The sequence below is a fragment of the Drosophila pseudoobscura genome, chromosome X (assembly GCF_009870125.1).
Source record: "Drosophila pseudoobscura strain MV-25-SWS-2005 chromosome X, UCI_Dpse_MV25, whole genome shotgun sequence".
Lineage (NCBI taxonomy): Eukaryota > Metazoa > Arthropoda > Insecta > Diptera > Drosophilidae > Drosophila > Drosophila pseudoobscura.
The window spans coordinates 9630150-9649500 of record NC_046683.1 but is presented as its reverse complement, the minus strand read 5'-3'; the positions used below and the strand labels follow the sequence as shown (position 1 = coordinate 9649500).

The following is a 19351-nucleotide window of genomic DNA, read 5'->3' as shown; positions in this document are numbered from 1 at the left end:
ACACGGTATATTTGTTCGATGAGTTGTGTGAATGCGGCTCCATACAAAATTAAATCGTACAGGGTAACCATTTGCGTTATATTGTAAACATTTCGGTATATTTTGACTTCGAAATAGAGTTGAAGGTATATTTACGGTTTATAATGGTATATTTGATCAATTTCATCAATCTATTAAGTTGGCATTAATGCCTTTGCCACAAATTCATTTACAAACAAAATCTCTTTGGCTCGGATTCAGTTGATAGCATCGATAGCCGCTTCTTCGGATTCGCTCTCTGGCTCTTTTTATGAAGTAAAGACGAAGGCAAGGATGGGACTACAAGAGTAATTATTATTATTAGTTCTGTTTTATAAATAAAGGGGGCTTAAGTGGGCTAAGTTAATTTTATCATCGGTATATTTCTGAGGGTTGGACGGTCACACTTGTGCTCTTTCCTGCAACGAAGAAAAGAGTTGTAACTTTGAGTGGGCTATAAAATAGGGTATGGTCTTCATGGTATATAAGACGAAAGGGGTGGATTTTACTTTGCATGCGTTTGCATTTTCTGGACCATTTTAGCTGTTGTCCATACCCTTTTTTTCCTCCCACTATGTAGCAAATGTGTAGTTACCGCGTAGTTAGCGCGTAGTTCTTGTCGAGAATTTTGGAAAATATAGCCAAAACGCAGCTCGTTTATCTAAAGTTTATCAATATATTAGTCCAATAAATAGTAAAAATAACCAAAATTAGAAGATATTGACTGGCAATCAAATGACTCAGCACATTAACCGAGAACAGCAGCAGCGAGCGCGCAGGCTCCAATAAAAAATGTAAATTGTGCAGCCAAACAAGCCAAAGCAAGTGAAACTAAGAAAGCAATATAGAGATATAATTTGTGCCTCTTATTTATACCGGCTCTGCGCTATTCGGCGAGCGGGCGAAACCGCCATTCCAGCCCCACCATCCGCTGAGCCCTGCGATGGCCTCCCTACATTCCAGTTGGCGTTTTGGCAAAAGAAGCAAATTACAATTACGCATTAAAGGTAATGTAACTAATGTTAATTAACATTAAGCATAACCCAAGCATAGGCACGGCCAATGGACATAACATGCCATAGAATTTTGATATCAATTGCGATTGCTGTGCGTTAAATCTAAACCAAGCAGGCAGGCAGGTAGCAGCAGCAGCTGTTGCTATTGTTGTCCCCTTGGTGATTTGTTGTTGGTTGGGTTGTCGGCCAGTGCTTATTCAATAAATTGTCCATCCCGCCCGAGTGCAGCCAGTCCCTCAAACATTTGTTTGCATTGATGTTAAGTCAGCAACCTTTTGTCAATAACAGAGACAGTGGTCTGTGTACAACCTCCTAGCCCCCGCACACAGCCCGTTGCCCCAGTCAATGTTAATGTTAAGTCAATTGCGCATAACGGTAACCATATTTCAACAGAACAGAGCACTGAATTGAAAGAACAGCATTCTTCTTATTAGCAGACGCAGCACAGCAGTCTCTTTCTTGCACATTCTTCCAGAAATGGTTACCCTTCTGCCATTTATTTGTGTATAGTGCACATGTATGTATGTACATGTTTGCACACATACATAGTAGTATATTTATGTATTTTTATTTTGGTTATTGTTAATGTTGTTGTTGCTGCCATTTGACCAAATTCTTTTGCTACATGTTGGCCGTCTATTAATAGAGACAGTCGCCAGCAGCAGCATAGAGAGAGAGCCATACAAACGATGACGCAGCAGCAGCAACGGAACGCATTAAATGCTCGGTTTCTTCCATTCATCAGCACCATGCCTGCCTGCCCCCCCAACCCTCTGTATGCCCGTTTCTCTCTTTCTCTCTCTCTCTCTCACCAGATCCATCATACAAGTACAGTTAGCTGTAACGACAACGTAGACTAGAGCTTCAGGAGTGCCGAAGCTTTGATACCCTAGCAGATCGCCCATTTTGGCATGGATAAGCAGTCTTTTTCTGCATTTTGTTAAAGAATTGTTTTGGTTCGGATTTCCTATGATTCTCTAAGATTAACAGAATTCCCTTACAGCAGGATTTAATACTGGGAATGCCAATGCTGATCGGGATGATAAATACTTTGGGGGCTATTGCATACTGAATGTATGACTTGCATACTCTCTGAATAAAGGGTAGGCACCAGCAGCGAAACTGTGCTATGACGCTGCCTCGGCTGTCATTTCACGTGCACAGCGGCGCCGCAGCCAGCGTCGCTGTTGACGTCGAAGCAGAGCTGATTAGTTTCGCTCGTGGATCAATTTCACTTGTCGATCTTCTTCGCTTTCCAATGCATTTTGTGTGTGTGTATATCTGTGCTCGTTTCACACACTAACAAAGAGAGGCGGCTATGTGTGTGTGTACGTGTCTGTAAGGGAAAAGAGGGAGAGGGAGGACAACAAATTAAACTTAAAAATAATTGTAACCATTTTACTTGTTGCAGTTTCCCAAGATCCGGAGGATTTCTATCGACTGGATCCCACAAGATCGGCGGCGGAGAATGCCTTTGACATCTACTCGATGCTCTGTCGGGAGGAGACCCGTGACACCAAGCGCCTGTTCCTGCTCAATGCTTTGGCCTCGCTCTGCCTGGCTGCCCGCAAGGGATCGCATCACAGCAATCTGCGCTTCAGCACAGAGGAGCTGCTCTTCTGGTAATACAGTCGGTTTTCCCCAAGGAAATATAATCCTGATCTCTTTTCCTCCCATAGCCTGAGTGCATCGCTGGTGCACACGTTCACCCAAGTGAGGGCGGCGGCACTGCGCACCATCCGCTATGCTTTGAGCACGCCTAAGGACATTAAGGCCTTCAATTCCCTCCAGCTGCAGCATCTGTTGTGTCGCTCCATTGACCTGATGCTAAAGAATGACGATGAGCGGGTGCAGGCCCTCAAGCTGGTGCGAAAGATGCTGGCCATTGCCCCCGAGGACATCAGTCCGGTGGTGGTGCGATGCCTCGTCTCGTTGGCGGACAGTGGCATCGAAGAGAACGACAATCTGCTGCGTGCCTGTCTGGCCACGCTGGCGGAAATTGCTGTCCTCAATCCCGCCCTGCTCATTGTCTGCGGCGGCGTTACCTCCATCACCCGCAATGTACTCGAGTGCCACAATCCCCGCATCGCGGAGAGCCTCTGCGGCGTCCTGCTCTATCTGCTAGAGTGGCCGCAAACGCGAAATATGTGCGGAGTGCGTCTGGATTGCCTGGCGGCCCCGTACTGTGACTTCACCTACAGACTGGGCATCATGGACAAGAACAAGTGAGTGAAAGCGTCTCTCCAGCGTTTTCGCATCATTAAAATTCTGGCATTTCTCTTGCAGAGATGCACGCGAACTTCGCTACACGAGCTGCCGGCTGGCATTGCTCTCCGTTTTGCGCAGCTGGACGGGCACCCTCGAATTCTGTGATCCAAGCAAACCCTCAGGCCTGCAAGCAATAGTCGACGCCTTATATTTAAATCAAGTTGAAGTCAGAGTGAGTGTTCTTTTTCTTCTGCTTGTTGGTGCCTCTCTCATGTTGAAATCTCCTCCTCCCATACACAGAAAGCAATATTGGATTTGCTGTACGAGCTCCTGTCGCTGCCGCAACCCGCCTGGACGGATGACTATGCTGTGGCACTGCAGGCAGTGGATCCCTCGGACTTTCAGGACTCGTGGCTGCTAAGCAATGGCTTCGTTTCCGCCGAGGGACGTTCGATTCTGCCCAGTCTGGCTGCCCGGGCCCCGAATGTTGTCGAACAGCATTTGGCCCTGCTGCTGTACTGCTTCCTGGAGACGGGTCTGCTGAATGCCCTCGTTGAGGTGGCCGTTGCCAGCGATCAGTTCATTTCGGTGCGGGCCACCGTCCTCATTGGCAAGATCCTGCAGCTGATGCACACACACCTGCCGCCGGACATTTGTTGCACCAGCCCAGCCCTGCCCACGCTCATTGGCCATGCCACGCAGGGGAATCAACAGGCCAATGCCTCGGTGGCTGCGCTTCAGAACTACCAGAAGATGCTGCGCCAGAGGCCGGCATCGTGCAGTCTATTTCTGGACAGTATTATCCAAGGAGGAGCCCTCATCCAGACGCGACTCTTTCGACGCCACCTCAACGTGCAGGAGCAGCAGGGCCCCGCCCTGCAGCTACAGGATACGGCTGCGGCGGCGGGCTCCTCAGTGCCGCTATCGGGACAGTTTCATGCCACCTTGGATCGTCAGCGTCTCGATTCGGTATCCTCCAGCGATGAGTCACAATCGCAATCCTCCTCGAATTCCTTACGTTCCAGCTTTCGATTGAAACGGAAATTCATGCCGCAGGCCCTGTTTGATAATTTTCGAGCCCTAAATCGCCTGCTCACCGGCTCCCGCGTGCTAACCCAAACGGATGCGAATCTATGGGATTGGGATGTCATCACCACGATCCTCAGAGTAAATGAATAATTCGATTAATCGAATGATTTTTACACATTTAACAATCATTTTCTTGCTCTCTTTTCCAGTCAAATTGTACACGAAAGCTCGACTTTACGCTGGGAAAATTCCTGAAGCGATTGGTGGACTTTTACAAGCCAAGCAATAACCGATTTTCGCATCAGGATCTGGTGCCAGGACACAGCATGCCAGCGTTTGTCAGTGCCGGGCTGGATTTGATAGATGTCCTGGTAGGCAGCAGACAGGTGAGTGTCCTCCCCTCCCCCCCTGCCCCTCCTATTTGTGCGCTCCCACTATTTATGAGCTCTCTCTTTTATTTTTGGCAGCTGGAATGCATGCGTTATATCACGGACTACTTTTCGGACATTAGCCAGCATCTGCTGGCTGTGACCACATCGAATCGGGCACACGACTGTTTGTTTAGTCCCCAGCACATGAACAATACCATGTGCCAGCAGTATTTTCTTTACATTGGACGCATGTGCCGCACACGGAAGGGCATTGAAGTGCTCAAGAATACAACTGTTTTTGAATAGTGAGTATATATGTACTTGGTAGAAAATTCTACAGCAGGCCCCAGGCAGCACGTTAGGTTAGCTTAAAGCGGTAGCTGGGAAAAGAGAAGAACCTTCTCCGTGATGGCTCGAGTAACTGCAGATCTTTGCATTCTGCTGAGTGCGTGAGAGGCTTGCACGTAGCCAAAGGGATGCAGTAATCTGTCCTCATTGGTTCATTGGCGGGAGTTTCGTAGAGCGTATAATTTTTTTTCTGTCATTCTGAGGGCGGAAAGTGCTGCTATCTTAGTGGCTGTATAAGAATAGAGTTTAGTAGTCTCTGCTGTTCCATCGTCCCTTATCGTTTCTTGTTGCTATCTGCAGTAAATACTCATTCTCTGGTATCCATTGCTTTTCCAGCCTGATCACTTTGGTGCGTGTCACGGATCATGTGTGCTACGTGAAGCTGATTGTCTCTGGCCTCAATTACAGCTTTGAGAAGCTCCCCAGGCAGGTGCTGGAGAAAGCGCTGACCTCTGCCAAGACGCGCAGCGGGCGTTTGTATGCCACACAGTTTATGGCCGTGCTGCTGCGTGCCCGCCTGCCGCACTTTGAGGTGTGGGGCATACCACTGATCATACTCCAAACGAAGGATGCCGACCGCAGTGTGGTGCTGGCAGCCATGGAGGTGCTGGAGGAGGCCTGCCATGACAAGTACTATTTAGAGGAAATTGTCAGCCTGTGGCCGAATCTGACGCTGCGCGGGGACGTGGGTCGCCTGCTGATGTCCCGCTATTACTCGCTGTCGCGCGGCCTCAACAGCAGCCTGGCCCGCATCGAGGATGAGATCAAGTACTGGCGGAATGGCTACAACAAGCGATACGTGCTGCTCGTCGAGGCCGACACCCACTCCAGCCTCACGCTGCACATACGCAACGAGGATGGCTACTATTCGCGACGCAACTGTAACCAGCGGCCCCAGACAGTGCCCCCGAACATTGCCCCCCATCTGTACGGACAGATGGTGCAGACCAGCCAGGGCATGACGGCGCTGAGTAAATTCGGGGATCTTCCCCAGCTGCTGGACCTCCTGACACGCGCCAAGTGCACGGACGATGCCGAGTGTCTGGAACTGAAAGCGGCCGTCTGGGCCCTGTCCCATGCCTCCACCCATGCGAATGGAATTGAATATTTTGTGGAACAGAATGCCAGGTAAGGCGAATCTCTGTCTCCGTCTCTGCCCCCTGATTTGTGGCTAAAGCGCCTCGTAAGAATATCATAAAACGCTGGCAAATGAATATTCCACGAAACATGTTCTTATCGGTTTTCCTATCGTTTTCGATGGTCTTACGCTCTCATTGGTCCACTGCGTGTCTCTATTTGGCGAAGGATCTCCCAATTCTAAACCATTCGTTCATTTTACAGGCTCTATGAGAAGCTGATTGTTTTGGTGACCAAATGCGAGGTATATTCGGTGAGGGCCACCTGTTTCAGTGCCCTGGGCCTCATAGCAGGCACCCAAGCGGGCGCTAATATACTTTTTAAGCTGAGTAAGTATTGGAGCTTCTTTGGAAGTAGATTGTATCCGCGGTCGTTCATTAATTCATTGATTCTTTTGCAGATTGGCTGAGCGTGCGGCATGATAGGAACACCATGTGGCCAGTGCATCAGCCAGAGGATTGGATGTCCAATCAGTACACACCGGTGCGGCATTACTACGAGGATGCGCCGCCGTATAACTTTACCGTTCTGGAGGATCAGATCGATGGATCCTATTACACGGGCTCCTACTACTGGAATCTGCTCATCGATCAGACAGAGCCCATGGGCGTCGGGACGGGAACGGGGACAGGTACTGCTGTTGGAGGAGGAATTCAGGATCCAAATTCAACGGCCACGACCACCACAATGGATGATGGTCATGCTTTGGCCCTGCATGTGAATCGAACTCTGTCTGGGCCGGTGGCAGCCGCCAAATCGAAAACCCTGCCGGAGGGCAGCAACCTGCGTCAGGGTAAGCATCGGCGCTCGCTCTCCGAATCGAAGACTACAGATGTGATTAGCCTGCTGGGCGGCGGCGGAGGAGGAGGCACTGGCGGGGGTCTCTATCCCATGCCCTACCAGAATCAGCACCAGCAGCAGCAGCACCGCATACGGTACAACTCCTGCACAGACTCAAACACCTCGGGCGTGAGCAGCTGCGAATCGGTTACGGGACGAACGGCCGCAGCTGCAGCCGCTGCGGCGGCAAATATGAGCGAATTGCAGCAATTCCCGCTGAGTCCCATACCGAGCATGTCCAATCTGCTGGAGAGCGAAGAGCTTATACGGCTCCATTCGATAGCTACCAGCCATAGCGGGACGGCGAACACCACACTCAGTCCGATGGCCGTGAAGGGGTACGCGCAGCTAAGGGTTCTGCGCGCCCACAGCCGCCCCGTCCTGGAGTCGGCAGCGGAATTGCATGACTTTATACACAAGCAGGACTGGAGTTATCCAAAGCCCAGGTTGAGCAAGGTGCGACGACGCCTTTCTACCGGGGAACTGAACGTCCTGCTGCCCACGCTGAATGCCCCCAAATTTCTGCCGCAGAATGATATGCAGGGGCCATGCTATGCCGGCATTTGTCTGCCCAAGAATGTTCTGGATCTGTTTCCCACGCGCAATCTCAGTCGAACGTATGTGTCGCGTGACATACAGGACCAGGACCTCATGGGCATCAATCTGTTGATGAGCCAGCGGCTTCAGTTCCTCAACGATTCGCTGAACAACGAGGGCGGCGACGAGTCCTCGGTCATATCATCGCTCTCGGACGTATCCTCGGCGAGCCGCCGCCAGCCCCGTCAGTGGCAGCAGGGCGCCAAGCATGCGCGCAGCCAGTGCCTCCATTGTGCCCGGTCACCGCGTCAGCAGCGTCAGGATAGTGTTGGCAGCCAGAGCAACGGTGCAGGTGCAGGTGGTGGTGCGACCCTTGCACCCTGTGAGCTGTACAGCAGTGCAGCAGCGGCCCTGGTAGCGGCTGGCATCCAAGCCGGCCCAGTTCTGGCCAAAAAGAGCAGCGGCAGCGGTGGCTCCGGCTCTGGCAGAGTGCCGCTGGGCACGGACATAAGCTTCCATTCGCCGGAGAGCATGCTGAGCGAGGATAGCCTGCCGGACAGGCTGACGGCCTCCATTCTATATAACGTACAGCGTCTGGCCAATCCGGTCAGTGCCAAACAATCGAAGATGGCCCTGCTGGAGCTCAAGCAGAAGCATCCGCATGCCTTTCAGGTAAGACTTTGGATAAACACCTACAACTTGTGAAACACCTAAAACTTTTCTTTTGATATATTTCAGGACATTTGCCTGTATTCAGAGTCCTGCAAGACGCTGGGCAGAAGCAGCTATCGGATGAGTGCCCGCCGTTTCCTGCAGGAGCTCTTTCTGGACCTCAACTTTGATGCCTTCTATGTGGAGCCGCAGCTGATAATTGGCACCCGCAAAATGCCCGCCGAGGAGAAGGCAGAGCCCACGCCACCATCGGCCATGCTGTTGGCCCACAAGACGCAAATGAAGCCCAAGCCGACCGCCCAGCTGGCCAGCGTATACGAGACGAGCTGGGAGAATCTGCTGATGGATCAGTCGCCGCGTATGGTGGTCACCAAGTCCCCCAGTGCCAATGCCCAGCAGGCGTCCCAACAGCAGATGATGCCCCACAACCAGCTGCACATCGAGGACGACACTGAGGATACCCTGGAGGATAGCGAAGACGAAGAGGAGGGAGACGAGAACGAAGACGATGATCCTGGGGAGGATGTCTGCGATGGTAGTGGCGCTGGGACCCAAGCCAGCTCCGTGACGACCGCTCACACAGCCCTGCCCTGCCATGGGAACAGCAATCGAAGTAGCATCTGCACGATCAGCCAGCAGCCGGTACCGCAGCCGCCTGCAGTCCCTGGAAGTGGGGGTACAGGTACGGCTGGAACGAATCTAAAGAACGATAATCGCCAGTATACCCGCGGTCGCTTCTACACGCTGGAGCTGGACCTCAGCTGCACCAAGAATAAGTTTCCGATCAAGGATCGCAGCCAGACAACGCCCCCCAAGACTTCGCCAACGCCAGTGCCCCAACTGAAGCGTCAGATGAGTGCAGATGCAGATGCCGATGCGGATGCCGATACGGATGCTGGCGTTGTGTCCTCCATTTCGGTGGCCCCAGGGTCCACCTCCTCCACGCTGGACTACTCCACGGTGACCAAGAGCCTGGCGGCATCCATGACAAAGCCCGTGGGCAGCCTGTACTGCGAGAAGCGGCTGCAGAGTTCCAAATCGGAGGCGGTGCTTGACGCCAGAGCTGGAGCTGGACCTGCATCCGGAACGGGTGGGGGGGAGTCGGCGGTAGGCGGCAGCAGCAGGAATGGCAGCGTCAAATGGACATCGAAGCGGGTCACATCCTAGAGAGAGACAGCAGCCAGAATAAGAGACTCAAACGCAATCCCAGAAGACGCAATTCGGATGTTTGTAATATATCAAATCAAAGAGGAAATTGTAGGCATAGGAATAGGCAATAGGAATAGGCAATAAGTAATAAACATAAAGTATAGGGCACACTCCTAACGTAGCATCGTAAGTTCTAATTTCTTGTAGTTTTAGTTACTTTCATAATTCAGATTTACAATCTACGATTTCCGATTACTACTTTGCGTATAGGGTATGATATTTCTACTGAAATTCTATTCGACCTTAAGCAGATAGACAGACAGACAGACACGGACAAAATCCCAAAAAATATCGTATAATTTTCTTAACAACAAACATTATATATAGTACATATGTAGGAATCACATAAAAAAAAAATGCAGAAAGCTCGATGAATACCTAAAAGCAACCGCAAAAACAAAACAAAAATACCAACCACAAACCACCGCAATTTAATTAATCAATTGTACTTAAAACTTAAAAAACAAAACAAAAATAGGAGAGAACAAATATACAGCAAAGGAGGAAAGTCGAGCGCGGAGTGGATCGATATCGATCCGATCGCAGACCATAAACCAGAGGGACGCTTAAACCCCAAGAGAAACTATCATACAACAAAACGAACACGTGAATCGTTCACAAAACAATTAAAACCAAATTAAAAATGATTACATTTAAAAAAAAAAATATACAAATGCAATTGGTTTTTACACTCTTAATATGATGTATTTATATCGATGGATCTAGATCAGCGGCCGCCACGCACACATTCACATAGCATGCAGTGCGTTTGTGTGCGAAGACAGCAAGCAAAATGGAACAAAAAGTGTTACTGTATTGGTGCCGATGCACAGGAGAAAGCTTTCAAAGAGAATGCCCGAGGATAGTAGAGTATAAAAACAACATGCATGACGTGTGCTCGACTAGAGTTTCGCTATTTAGGGTTTTTTTTTGTTAGATTTCCTGCTAATTCAAACAGCCTGCCCCACGCCGATCTAGACGGATAAAGGAGCTTAGATAGACCGGTAGATAGATATATAAAATACATAGATTGGTTATCCAGAATTCTGAGTAGATGGGATTCGGCCTCAGAGACGAACGTGAATGGCAGAATGGGAAATTAAGTAGAGTTGGCTCGTTTGAGGCTAGAATATAAAATAAATAGTAAGTATAGATACTCTTAAACATATACCTGCGTATATTGGAAAATATATCGAATGTTTAACTTGGATAAGATCAAAGGTAATAATTATGGAACACATATCGCACCTCTCGCTCAACCAACGACCCAACAACCAACCAAGTGTACGAGTACATACATTAAAATTAAATGAAAAAAATGTAATACACTTGCGCATACCCAAAGGATACCCATAGAAACGGCTAGTTTTGTAATTGAATCGAGTTTCTGTTGTTGGAATGTTGATTTATTTAATGTAGGTTTTTCTTTTGATTGAAATTAGCTAAGCTTTTGGTATTTGTATTTGGAGGAGAGGAGTCGGGCATGCAATGGAAGGAAATTCTTGAAATTCTATTTATATATGCTATATGGTATATCAAATATGTATACATACATATGTATATACTCGTATGCCCCATGTCCTGCGATTGATTTGGGATGCGTGAAGACGACTCTGTAGGAATTTCATAGTAAGCTCTATTTGTTCTCTATAGGTGTATATACCTAGTATAGTATGTTGTATATAGTATGTTATGGTAGGTATATGTAGAATGTTCGAGTATATAGTGTGTGCATGGGTTTATTTGAGTTTGAGTTTGAAGAGAGGAACCATTATCGTTGAATTTGTCTTCTGATAAAGCTACCAATAATTGAGCAATAATCTCACGCCTCCTGCGAGATCCGGTTATACATATGTGAGTGTGTGTGTGTGTGTGTGTACAATATATATATATATATATCATCTAAATAGCTATATCCATATATGGTACGTGTTTGTATACTAGATAAGTACAATTTATATGTATCAAAAAATGCAATCAACAATATCAGTCCGTTGCCACATTGGGCAACAACAAGGTGCCTTTTCCCACTGCCCTCCAATCCTTGAACTTCGAAAGTAGGGACCCTACTCCTACTCCTATGCCCAGGCAAAATTAATCCCCGTCAGTTGATAAAACTTATTGTTAAATGGCCTGTAGAATTCGCGCAGCCGCTCGATGGCACTAGGATCGATATGCGGATGATTGCGCCCCTTTGTCTTGCCCAGGCAGTGGGGCGTGGATCGTGCCTCGGACTTGAACAAGCATGGAAAACCCTTGGTGGCATTGAAGTAAAAATGCTTCTCGGTGACCACACGCTTCAAACCGAGAAAGTCCTGAACGCGTCCGATCTCGTAGGCGGGATCCATAATCAGACGCTCGCCGCTGATGAAGAGCAGCTGGGAGAGCGGAAAGTAAAGGAGCCAACGCTCCAGGTAGCGCGAGTACACTCCGATTTTTACGGGCCCCCAATTGGTGTCAACCACCGAGTAGCTGCCATTGACAAAGGCCAGTTGCTCGAACCGCTTCATATCCGCCTTCTTGCTGGCCGCCTGGGTATAGTCTGAAATGGCGCGCGTCACCGGATCCCGCACCACAATCAGCAACCTATCGGGAGAGAGGCGGGAAGGATTAGAGAGCGCCATAGATGGCAGGAGCCAGAGAACTCACTTGGTGGCCGTGTTCATGTGGTAGACCCGCTGGGGCACCTCCTTGGTCACAAAATAGCTCGGCGTCTTCTCCATGGTGATCTGTCCCTCGATGGTGTACGGCATGTGGTGTCGGTACCAGCGCAGCCCACGCTGATAGTGTCGATCGAAGAAATGCACTTCGGAGCCGGCCGCCCGCACATCCGGATGCAGTCGAATGAACTCCAGGAGGGCGCGCGTTCCGCTCTTCTTCACGCCAATGATGAGCGTGTCGGGCAGGTGTCGCGACGGACGCAGACCCGGCTGCCGCAGCAACTGATACTTGGGCGAGCCATCCGAGCTGTTCGCTATCCCCACAGCGGCTGGGACACTGCTGATGCTCCTGTTAGTGGTGTTGCTGCTGTTGTTCGATGGATTAGAAGCGGGTGTGGCAGAATCGTTGCTGCTGCTGCTGTTGCTGCTGCTTTCGTTGCGGGGGGTAGATGTCAGTGACAGCAGGTTGCGTAAGTTGCTCTGTGGGTGGGCGGGCAATGGCAGAAAAGCATATATGAGAAGAGGGGGGGACTCTCACCTGCTGGAGGCTGCGGCTGATGCTGGCCAGCAGGCAGGCATTGAAACTGTACGAGATGTACAACAGCGTAACGCAAAGTACCAAAGCAATGGCCAGGCTGCGGCTGCTCAGGCTCAGGCTGGTGCCCCAAATGCTCATCACAAACATCGCACCGGCCCGTCCCGTCTATAGTGGTTCTCTACCGCAGTCCGCAGTCTGCAGCTACCGTTCCATGGCCAGCGGGCGCCCAGCCAGGAGGGAGCCCTGTCTACAGCATCTCTCCTACCGATTTGCAGTGTCAGCGGGCGGCGGATGGCGGGGCAGGCAGTGATTATGTTCTCTCAGCGTCTCAGTTGCAAGTGCAGTGTGCCTGCCGCTCGCTTTGTCGGTTTGTTGTTGTCGTCGGCAGCAAAGTTCCGGAAGTGAAAGCCGGGGATAAGGCCGGGCCAAGACATTGGGGTGCTAGTCCCAAGGATAAGCAGAGCGTCGGCCAGCCGCAATGTAGGGCAGGACGGGTGGGCGGTCGTGCTCGGTCCCCGGGTAGAGAGCACAAGCGCAGAAACATAAACGAGGAGCAAAAGCTCACAGAGAGTGAGAGAGCAAGAAAGCGCTCTGAAATTGCGCCTTTGTCGCGCTCTGTAATAAAGCTTTTTGTGTTTACTCTTTTTAGTAGCTTTAATTTACAATTAAAAAATTATGGGATATATAAAATAAAGAAATATTAAAATAACAGCTCCATAAAGCCAGTTAGAAATATCTATAGGTTCCTTTAAATCTGCCTTAGTCACACTCTGCAATAAAACGAGAGTAAAGAAAGGGAACAATTAAATATTATAAAATACTATACGTACACGGTTGTATGCCATAATACCCTTAAGGTTATTCTTGTAACGCGACCAACCAATATTTTCCAAGTACATTCCTATGATTTTTGTTTGCATTGCAGCACGCTGCTGAGAACTGATCTTTTGACACGATTTCATATAGCATTGGATGATGCGTTCGCATTGAGATACATATGTATCAGAAATCAGTACGCCCCTCATGCCATCACAAAGATACGTATATCCATCTTTGATACTTGGTGCCGGTTTGAGCACAATTTCCTTTTTTCCAAAAAAATATTCCATTGCAGTTTGCAAACAATGTGCCCGAGTGTGAAGAAAGCTACAAATACTCCGATTTATTGGACAATATGACCGTACAATTTCTTATACTTTATCCACCCTTCGAACGGAATGATCTTACGTACAACTTTTACATTGTAAACCAATAAACATACGGGCATTTTCAATAAAAATGTCCACCCTGCCAAAAAAAACAATACCTTTGACCTGATGACCTATTAGATTAATATTTTACAATATTTTCCTCGTTTTTATTTTTCCACAACTGTTTTTAGTCCGCAACATCTGTCTCTCTCTATCTGCAATTTTGTACCCCATGTCAAAAACCATTTCTGTTTTTTGGAACGTAACGTCAGGTCATATTTTGGCTTACATACATATGTACATATATATATATATCTTTAAGACCATTGGTTCGTTTATTCAAAGAGAAACAATATTTTTAAAATAGCACCTTTTGTTATGATCCGCCTCTTTGCCACCCTGGCCTATCGTTCCCAGCTAGCTCACGGGGAAGTCAAGGGGTGTTTCCGACCCGATAAGCCAGGGGACGGATTGAAGAAAACAAAAACAAAAAAACATACAAAAAAACAAATCTAATTTATAGGACAGACTTGTCTTCGTTGGCACTTTCGTCAGCGGGGATAGTTGGTTTCGTTTCCTAGCAGGGTCCCACCCTTCCATGAGCGCTCCCTTTTCATATTCAGGGTCCCACTCTTCTTCTCGCTCTCGTCCCACCCAACTACCGTTTTCTATTCACTCACGACTCTTTTCAAATTTTCATTTTTATATCCATTATATTTTCTTATTTATCTTCTTGAACATTAATTGTGTGTGGACAGAAACGTGTCTCCAGTCGGTGCTCCGCGGACGGTTACTTGGTGCCGGTGCTCCGCTGACGGTTCCTTGGTGTCGGTGCTCCGCTGACGGTTCCTTGGTGTCGGTGCTCCGCTGACGCTTCTCGCACCAGTTTTCCGGCCTGGCCAGTACCGGGATGCTGCTGCCGCTGTCCGCCGCTTCTGCTGATGTCGATGCCTGCCGCTGATGTCTTGGTGGGATCGTCGTCTCCACGATCACCAATTTTGTTTCCTTTTTTTCTTTCAGGGCACGTGCGGCCTCCACTATTCTCCACCGGAAACTCCTCTCTTGCTTTTCTTCCTCCTCGCCCCGTTTCCTTTTCTCCCACGCAACTCTGCCACTGCTTCCCAGGATCCACTATAGATGCCGCTGTCTCTTTCTCCTCCAGCCCTGATACTTATCGGCTCTCTCCAAGACCGCCCATAACACTTTTCATTATGTTTTTTAACATTTAACGTAACGTAACGCCAGAATGGAATGACAATGCTCATGTGTACAACAATAAATGCACGGAAAAGACTAGGAATGCAAGTCTTATCTATCGTGCTCTCACGACTTATCTCTCCCGCTGACTCGCACTCTGCTCCAAAGTAAACAAACTATTAACACCCACACTACACTTCTCCCTTGTACATATGTACATATATACATATGCATGTACATGTGTGTATATACAATTTGATAGAAGAGAATCAATTTTCCAAAGCTTTATCGGCAGGCCTGATTGCCTGAATTCCCTATCAATATTAGCCATGCCAGATTAGTTTTAAGTCCTATCAGGTGAATGACTATCCTATACATTCCACATATGTACATATACTTATACTTGCAAACCCGACACCTACCTCCATGCACCTTAAATAAAAGCCACACTTTTCCAACACTGCCTAGCACCGTTATGTGGTTGATTAAAAAGAAGCTGATCTGACTTAAATTTTATCCTTGGCTGTGCATTGTTGTACAAGAGTTGTGTTGTACATATGTAGGATTCACTGTATGTATGAATGAATAGCCGGAAATTGCTACTCACCATGCATAAAATGTTTGGCAAAGCGTACGGCCAAACTGAATGGACTATACATATGTACATATGTATGTATGGACATTATTTAGCGGCTTATCTGTTTATCTGGCCAAAAGGCTACTACTCCAATGCGGTATTAGTCACTGTATACTATAGTACGTACATAGGGTACGGTACACATATGTATCAGACTGGCTGCACGCTCGACCAATTGGCTTATCTTATCATCGTCGTCGTCGTCGTCGCAGTTCACTTTGTAGCCTCTTTGGACTTGCGGAGTCTATTGGCCATATTTGTAAGCAACTCTCCAAACCAGACCAAAATGCTTTAAGCTCCTCTATCGCCTGGCTACTTTGGATTGGATTGGATTGTTCGTCAAACATGACGAACGTTTGGGGAAAACTGCTGCTCAAGTTCTTCAAATACGCGCCAAGCTGTGTTGGTGAGTCCCTCCGTCACGGGGAGGGAGGTACATAAATAGATCTGCCATCAAAGATTATAAGAAACTTGTTCCTTTCAGTTTGCTTGAGCTTCCTGCCGTGTGGCCTTATTTTCGGCTATACGATCTGCTCACTGGTCGCCGAGCGCAACCTGCAAGCGGGCCTCATCTACTATGGACCCCTGATATTGGGCGCCTGCTGGGCCCTGGTTACGGCCCTCACCATGCTAACCATCAAGTATGTGAAGAAATGCATTGTCTACTGGCAGGCGTGGCTGCTGCTGGCCGCAGGCGTTTTAAATCTGGTGGCTAGCTGCTTCTACTTTGCGGATGGCTTTGGTAAGTGAAATCCGAATGCTATCCTCATACAAAATTTCTCTCGAAATGCCCAATGCAGACCATGTGGGCGCCTACATATCGTACTTGGCGCACAGTATGACCTTCATAGCCGGCTACAGCTTCTTGCACACCATCAGCTCGAAGAGCAGCCGCTCCCTCATGATGTCCGCCTCCTGCAGTTGCTATCTGCTGGGCATTGCCACGGCCGTGAGCCTGATTGGATCAGCCTACAGCCGAAACCTAAAGGCGTTTGCAGGACAGACGGCCACCACGGAGCAGCTGATCGATGGCATTTATGTGAATTTTGCTGGAACATATCTGAGCATTGCCGCTGCAACGCTGGCCATATTGGTGGGGATCAAGGTGCTGCATTTTGTAGGCACCGTGGATCTGGTGAACAGCATGGACAATGATTTGAGGATAGCCAACGGGAATGGCAGCATCTTTGAGCCGCGCTCGGAGGTGATCAAGCGGCTGCAGTTCTTCTATGTGACCAAGAACCAGCAGTGGAACGTAATGCTGCTGCTGCTCTTCACCGAGGCCATACAGTTTGCCCTGTTTGTGTATTTCATCTACTGGTTTGCCCTGAATCCGGCCATTAGGTTGACCCAGCTGGCCGACATCGATGCCATGTTCTGGGTGATTTTTGGCGGCAGTTGCCTGACCCTAATCTGTCTGTTTTTCATTTCGGTGAAGGTAAACTTTGTGGCCTCCCAAATGACGCTGGTTTTCTTCACGCTCTTGGCCATGATCATCTGCAGTTCTACAGATTCGAGATGGTCCCTCTGGGTGCTGCTCGTCCTGTTTGGGATGTCCTACTCCAGTCTGCAGATCGCCCTGCTGGAGGTCACCAATCTGCGGTTTACAGAGTGCATCATCTGCATCTCGTATATCCTTAAGTTGATCTGCACCAGCATCGTGTACTATTATTTTGTGGCCGATACAAAGAACTCGTACTTCTATGCCACCGACAAGAGCACTCTGATGGCCCAGGGATTTGTTTTTATGATCATCAGCTCCCTGCTGGCCCTAGTTGTGGGCATGAAGGTGCCACGCACACATCGCACCAAGCTGATGGATATCCAATATGAGGTCTATGGCATCATATTCATGAAACACCAAATCGAGCAGTTGAACGTAAAATGGCTGAACGATGGCACCATTCCTACGATCAGTCAGTGATCATCATTCATACTAAAGCCCTGCATTAATCCAAGGTGTTAATCCAGCTATACTGATTTAATGATCAATACGACCTTGGATCATTACGAATCCTTTCTTCACTCAGATTCGAATCACTCCAATTCAAAAAAAACTCGTTCTCTCTACCAGAAAATCAAATGAAGAGTGAGCGAGAGAAACCCAGAAATTTTTGGATCTGACACAGTAAAAATGACGATACGTGTTTCGTTCAGTCCGTTTTGGGCGGGCGTTTTGATGGATTGAGAAAGCTGAGACGACGCTTCTAACTGACCGAACGAATCCCATCACATCGATTCGGTTGCCTGTTCATGCAGGGCTCTAGTTCATAAATCCATTTTGTATACTTAAATACTCAGTATTTAAAAAAAGAATGTAAAAAACTAACCAATATTTCGTACTTTGTGAGGCAAACAGCAAGGAGACATTTAAGTGGATCTTAAACCATTGCTGTTGGTTATTCGTTTCAAGTGCTGTTTACATTATATTATATTATATTACTACCTAGAACTAACGTTTAATGGAGATAATCTGTACGGCAGCGGTGTGATCGCGACAAAAATGACTCGCGCAGGCCGAGACATTCGCACAGGGTGTCACCTTGTACTCGTGAACGGCTGTAAAATTAAGGTACATATTAGCTATGGGATTTTTGGATGGGCTAAAAACTCACTCAGCTGCTCCATGAACTTGTGCAGCGTGTCCACATTGCGCACTGTGCTGGCGAGCAGCATTTCCAGGCAATTGCCTCGACTCGTATACAGATGATCGAGGGCGCCGATAAGGGCATCGAACTGGGAGTCGTCGTAGATGACATCCGCTGCGAGTAGGAGGTCCGTTTTGGCATACTGGTGCCAGGGGAAATCTTTTACCTCGTCCCAGCGCAACTGCTCACACTGGGGTTTGGCTTCCTTGGGCGCCGTTGGGAAGTTCAATGTCACATTCTCACGCATCAGCTGCACACAGGAGGCGCTACCATCGGTGAGTAGGATTTGGCCAGCATCTAGGCCCAGGGCTGGTAATTTGAGGAGTATCCCTATCAGACCAGTGCCAGCGCCGAGCTCCACGATATTCTTGCCCTTCACCACATCGCTGTGCTGTAGGAGATAGTCGGCCAGAGCCAGGGCAGCCTCCCAAGTGCAGAGGCCGGTGGTACCTTCGTTCACAAAGCTAATCGACTCGCGCAGCGTGATGTGGGCGTCTGGCTGCAGTAGTAGGTAGTGCTTGTAGGCGTAGTCCTTGCCATGATTGTTGTCTTTCTGTATACAGAGACTGCTGAAAAGGTCGTCGTGAAGCTCTTCGTGATCCTTAAGCAGCTGCATCAGTCGCTTAATGAATGCCTCTTGGTAGCTGGTTCGCACTGGATAGCGCTCATTGAGCGGATGGCCGCAGGTGGCTGCAATGAGTGCCTTTTGCTCATCCCACTCCATTGGTAGTTTCACCGACTGCGCTTATACAAATTTTTAAAGTTGTTAAAGATGCAACAGGTGGACAGGTGCAGTCACAGCCAAATACATACCGACCAGGACATTTTATTGACTGGATAACAGCACAGGAATTGCTGCTGCATTTTGCTGAACCTGTCAGTCATTTTGGATCTCTTCTGCGTATCTTCTAAATTTCAAAAAGGTAAATGCTCAATTTAAGACAACGTGAAACCGGCTGGATTTGCTGTTGTGCTATCGATGTAGTGACGACTTATCGATGCTTAGCCAAACATCGGATGAGTTTTGATTTAAGCGTACTTAAGTAAAAAAATTCCCAAATCAAAGTTAAGCTAAGTTATGATAGTCCATGAAAAA

General features: G+C 48.4%; 4 protein-coding genes across 6 annotated transcripts; 2 read left to right on the top strand and 2 right to left on the bottom strand.

Annotated features, from left to right (window-relative positions):
- The first annotated feature begins 578 nt into the window (after positions 1-578).
- Positions 579-10032, top strand: rictor (rapamycin-insensitive companion of Tor). Of its 2 annotated transcripts, none has more exons than XM_001354977.3 (11): positions 579-1025; positions 2446-2656; positions 2714-3259; positions 3321-3474; positions 3543-4409; positions 4481-4657; positions 4739-4947; positions 5327-6118; positions 6332-6456; positions 6528-8176; positions 8243-10032. In XM_001354977.3, the coding sequence occupies exons 1-11, from the start codon at positions 962-964 to the stop codon at positions 9341-9343; spliced, it is 5895 nt and encodes a 1964-aa protein (XP_001355013.2). In that variant the 5' UTR covers positions 579-961; the 3' UTR covers positions 9344-10032. The 2 variants fall into 2 exon arrangements, with proteins under 2 accessions (XP_001355013.2, XP_033239938.1); XM_033384047.1 differs by lacking the exon at positions 579-1025 and adding an exon at positions 2338-2362.
- Positions 10033-11011: 979 nt separating this feature from the next.
- On the bottom strand, positions 11012-13793 carry Hs3st-B (Heparan sulfate 3-O sulfotransferase-B). Of its 2 annotated transcripts, none has more exons than XM_015186418.2 (4): positions 13434-13793; positions 12584-13353; positions 12035-12525; positions 11012-11971 (listed from the first exon to the last, which is right to left on the bottom strand). In XM_015186418.2, the coding sequence occupies exons 2-4, from the start codon at positions 12728-12730 to the stop codon at positions 11464-11466; spliced, it is 1146 nt and encodes a 381-aa protein (XP_015041904.1). In that variant the 5' UTR covers positions 12731-13353; positions 13434-13793; the 3' UTR covers positions 11012-11463. The 2 variants fall into 2 exon arrangements, with proteins under 2 accessions (XP_015041904.1, XP_033239939.1); XM_033384048.1 differs by having other exon boundaries at positions 13414-13771.
- A 1677-nt stretch (positions 13794-15470) lies between these two features.
- On the top strand, positions 15471-17936 carry LOC4814763 (uncharacterized). Its single transcript, XM_001354979.4, has 3 exons — positions 15471-16013; positions 16092-16349; positions 16408-17936. Exons 1-3 carry the CDS (start codon positions 15953-15955, stop codon positions 17529-17531), a joined length of 1443 nt encoding a protein of 480 aa, XP_001355015.1. The 5' UTR covers positions 15471-15952; the 3' UTR covers positions 17532-17936.
- An 11-nt stretch (positions 17937-17947) lies between these two features.
- On the bottom strand, positions 17948-19264 carry LOC4814764 (protein-lysine N-methyltransferase EEF2KMT). The gene is made up of 3 exons (XM_001354980.4): positions 19069-19264; positions 18223-18994; positions 17948-18166 (listed from the first exon to the last, which is right to left on the bottom strand). Exons 1-3 carry the CDS (start codon positions 19138-19140, stop codon positions 18060-18062), a joined length of 951 nt encoding a protein of 316 aa, XP_001355016.2. The 5' UTR covers positions 19141-19264; the 3' UTR covers positions 17948-18059.
- Positions 19265-19351: the final 87 nt, after the last annotated feature.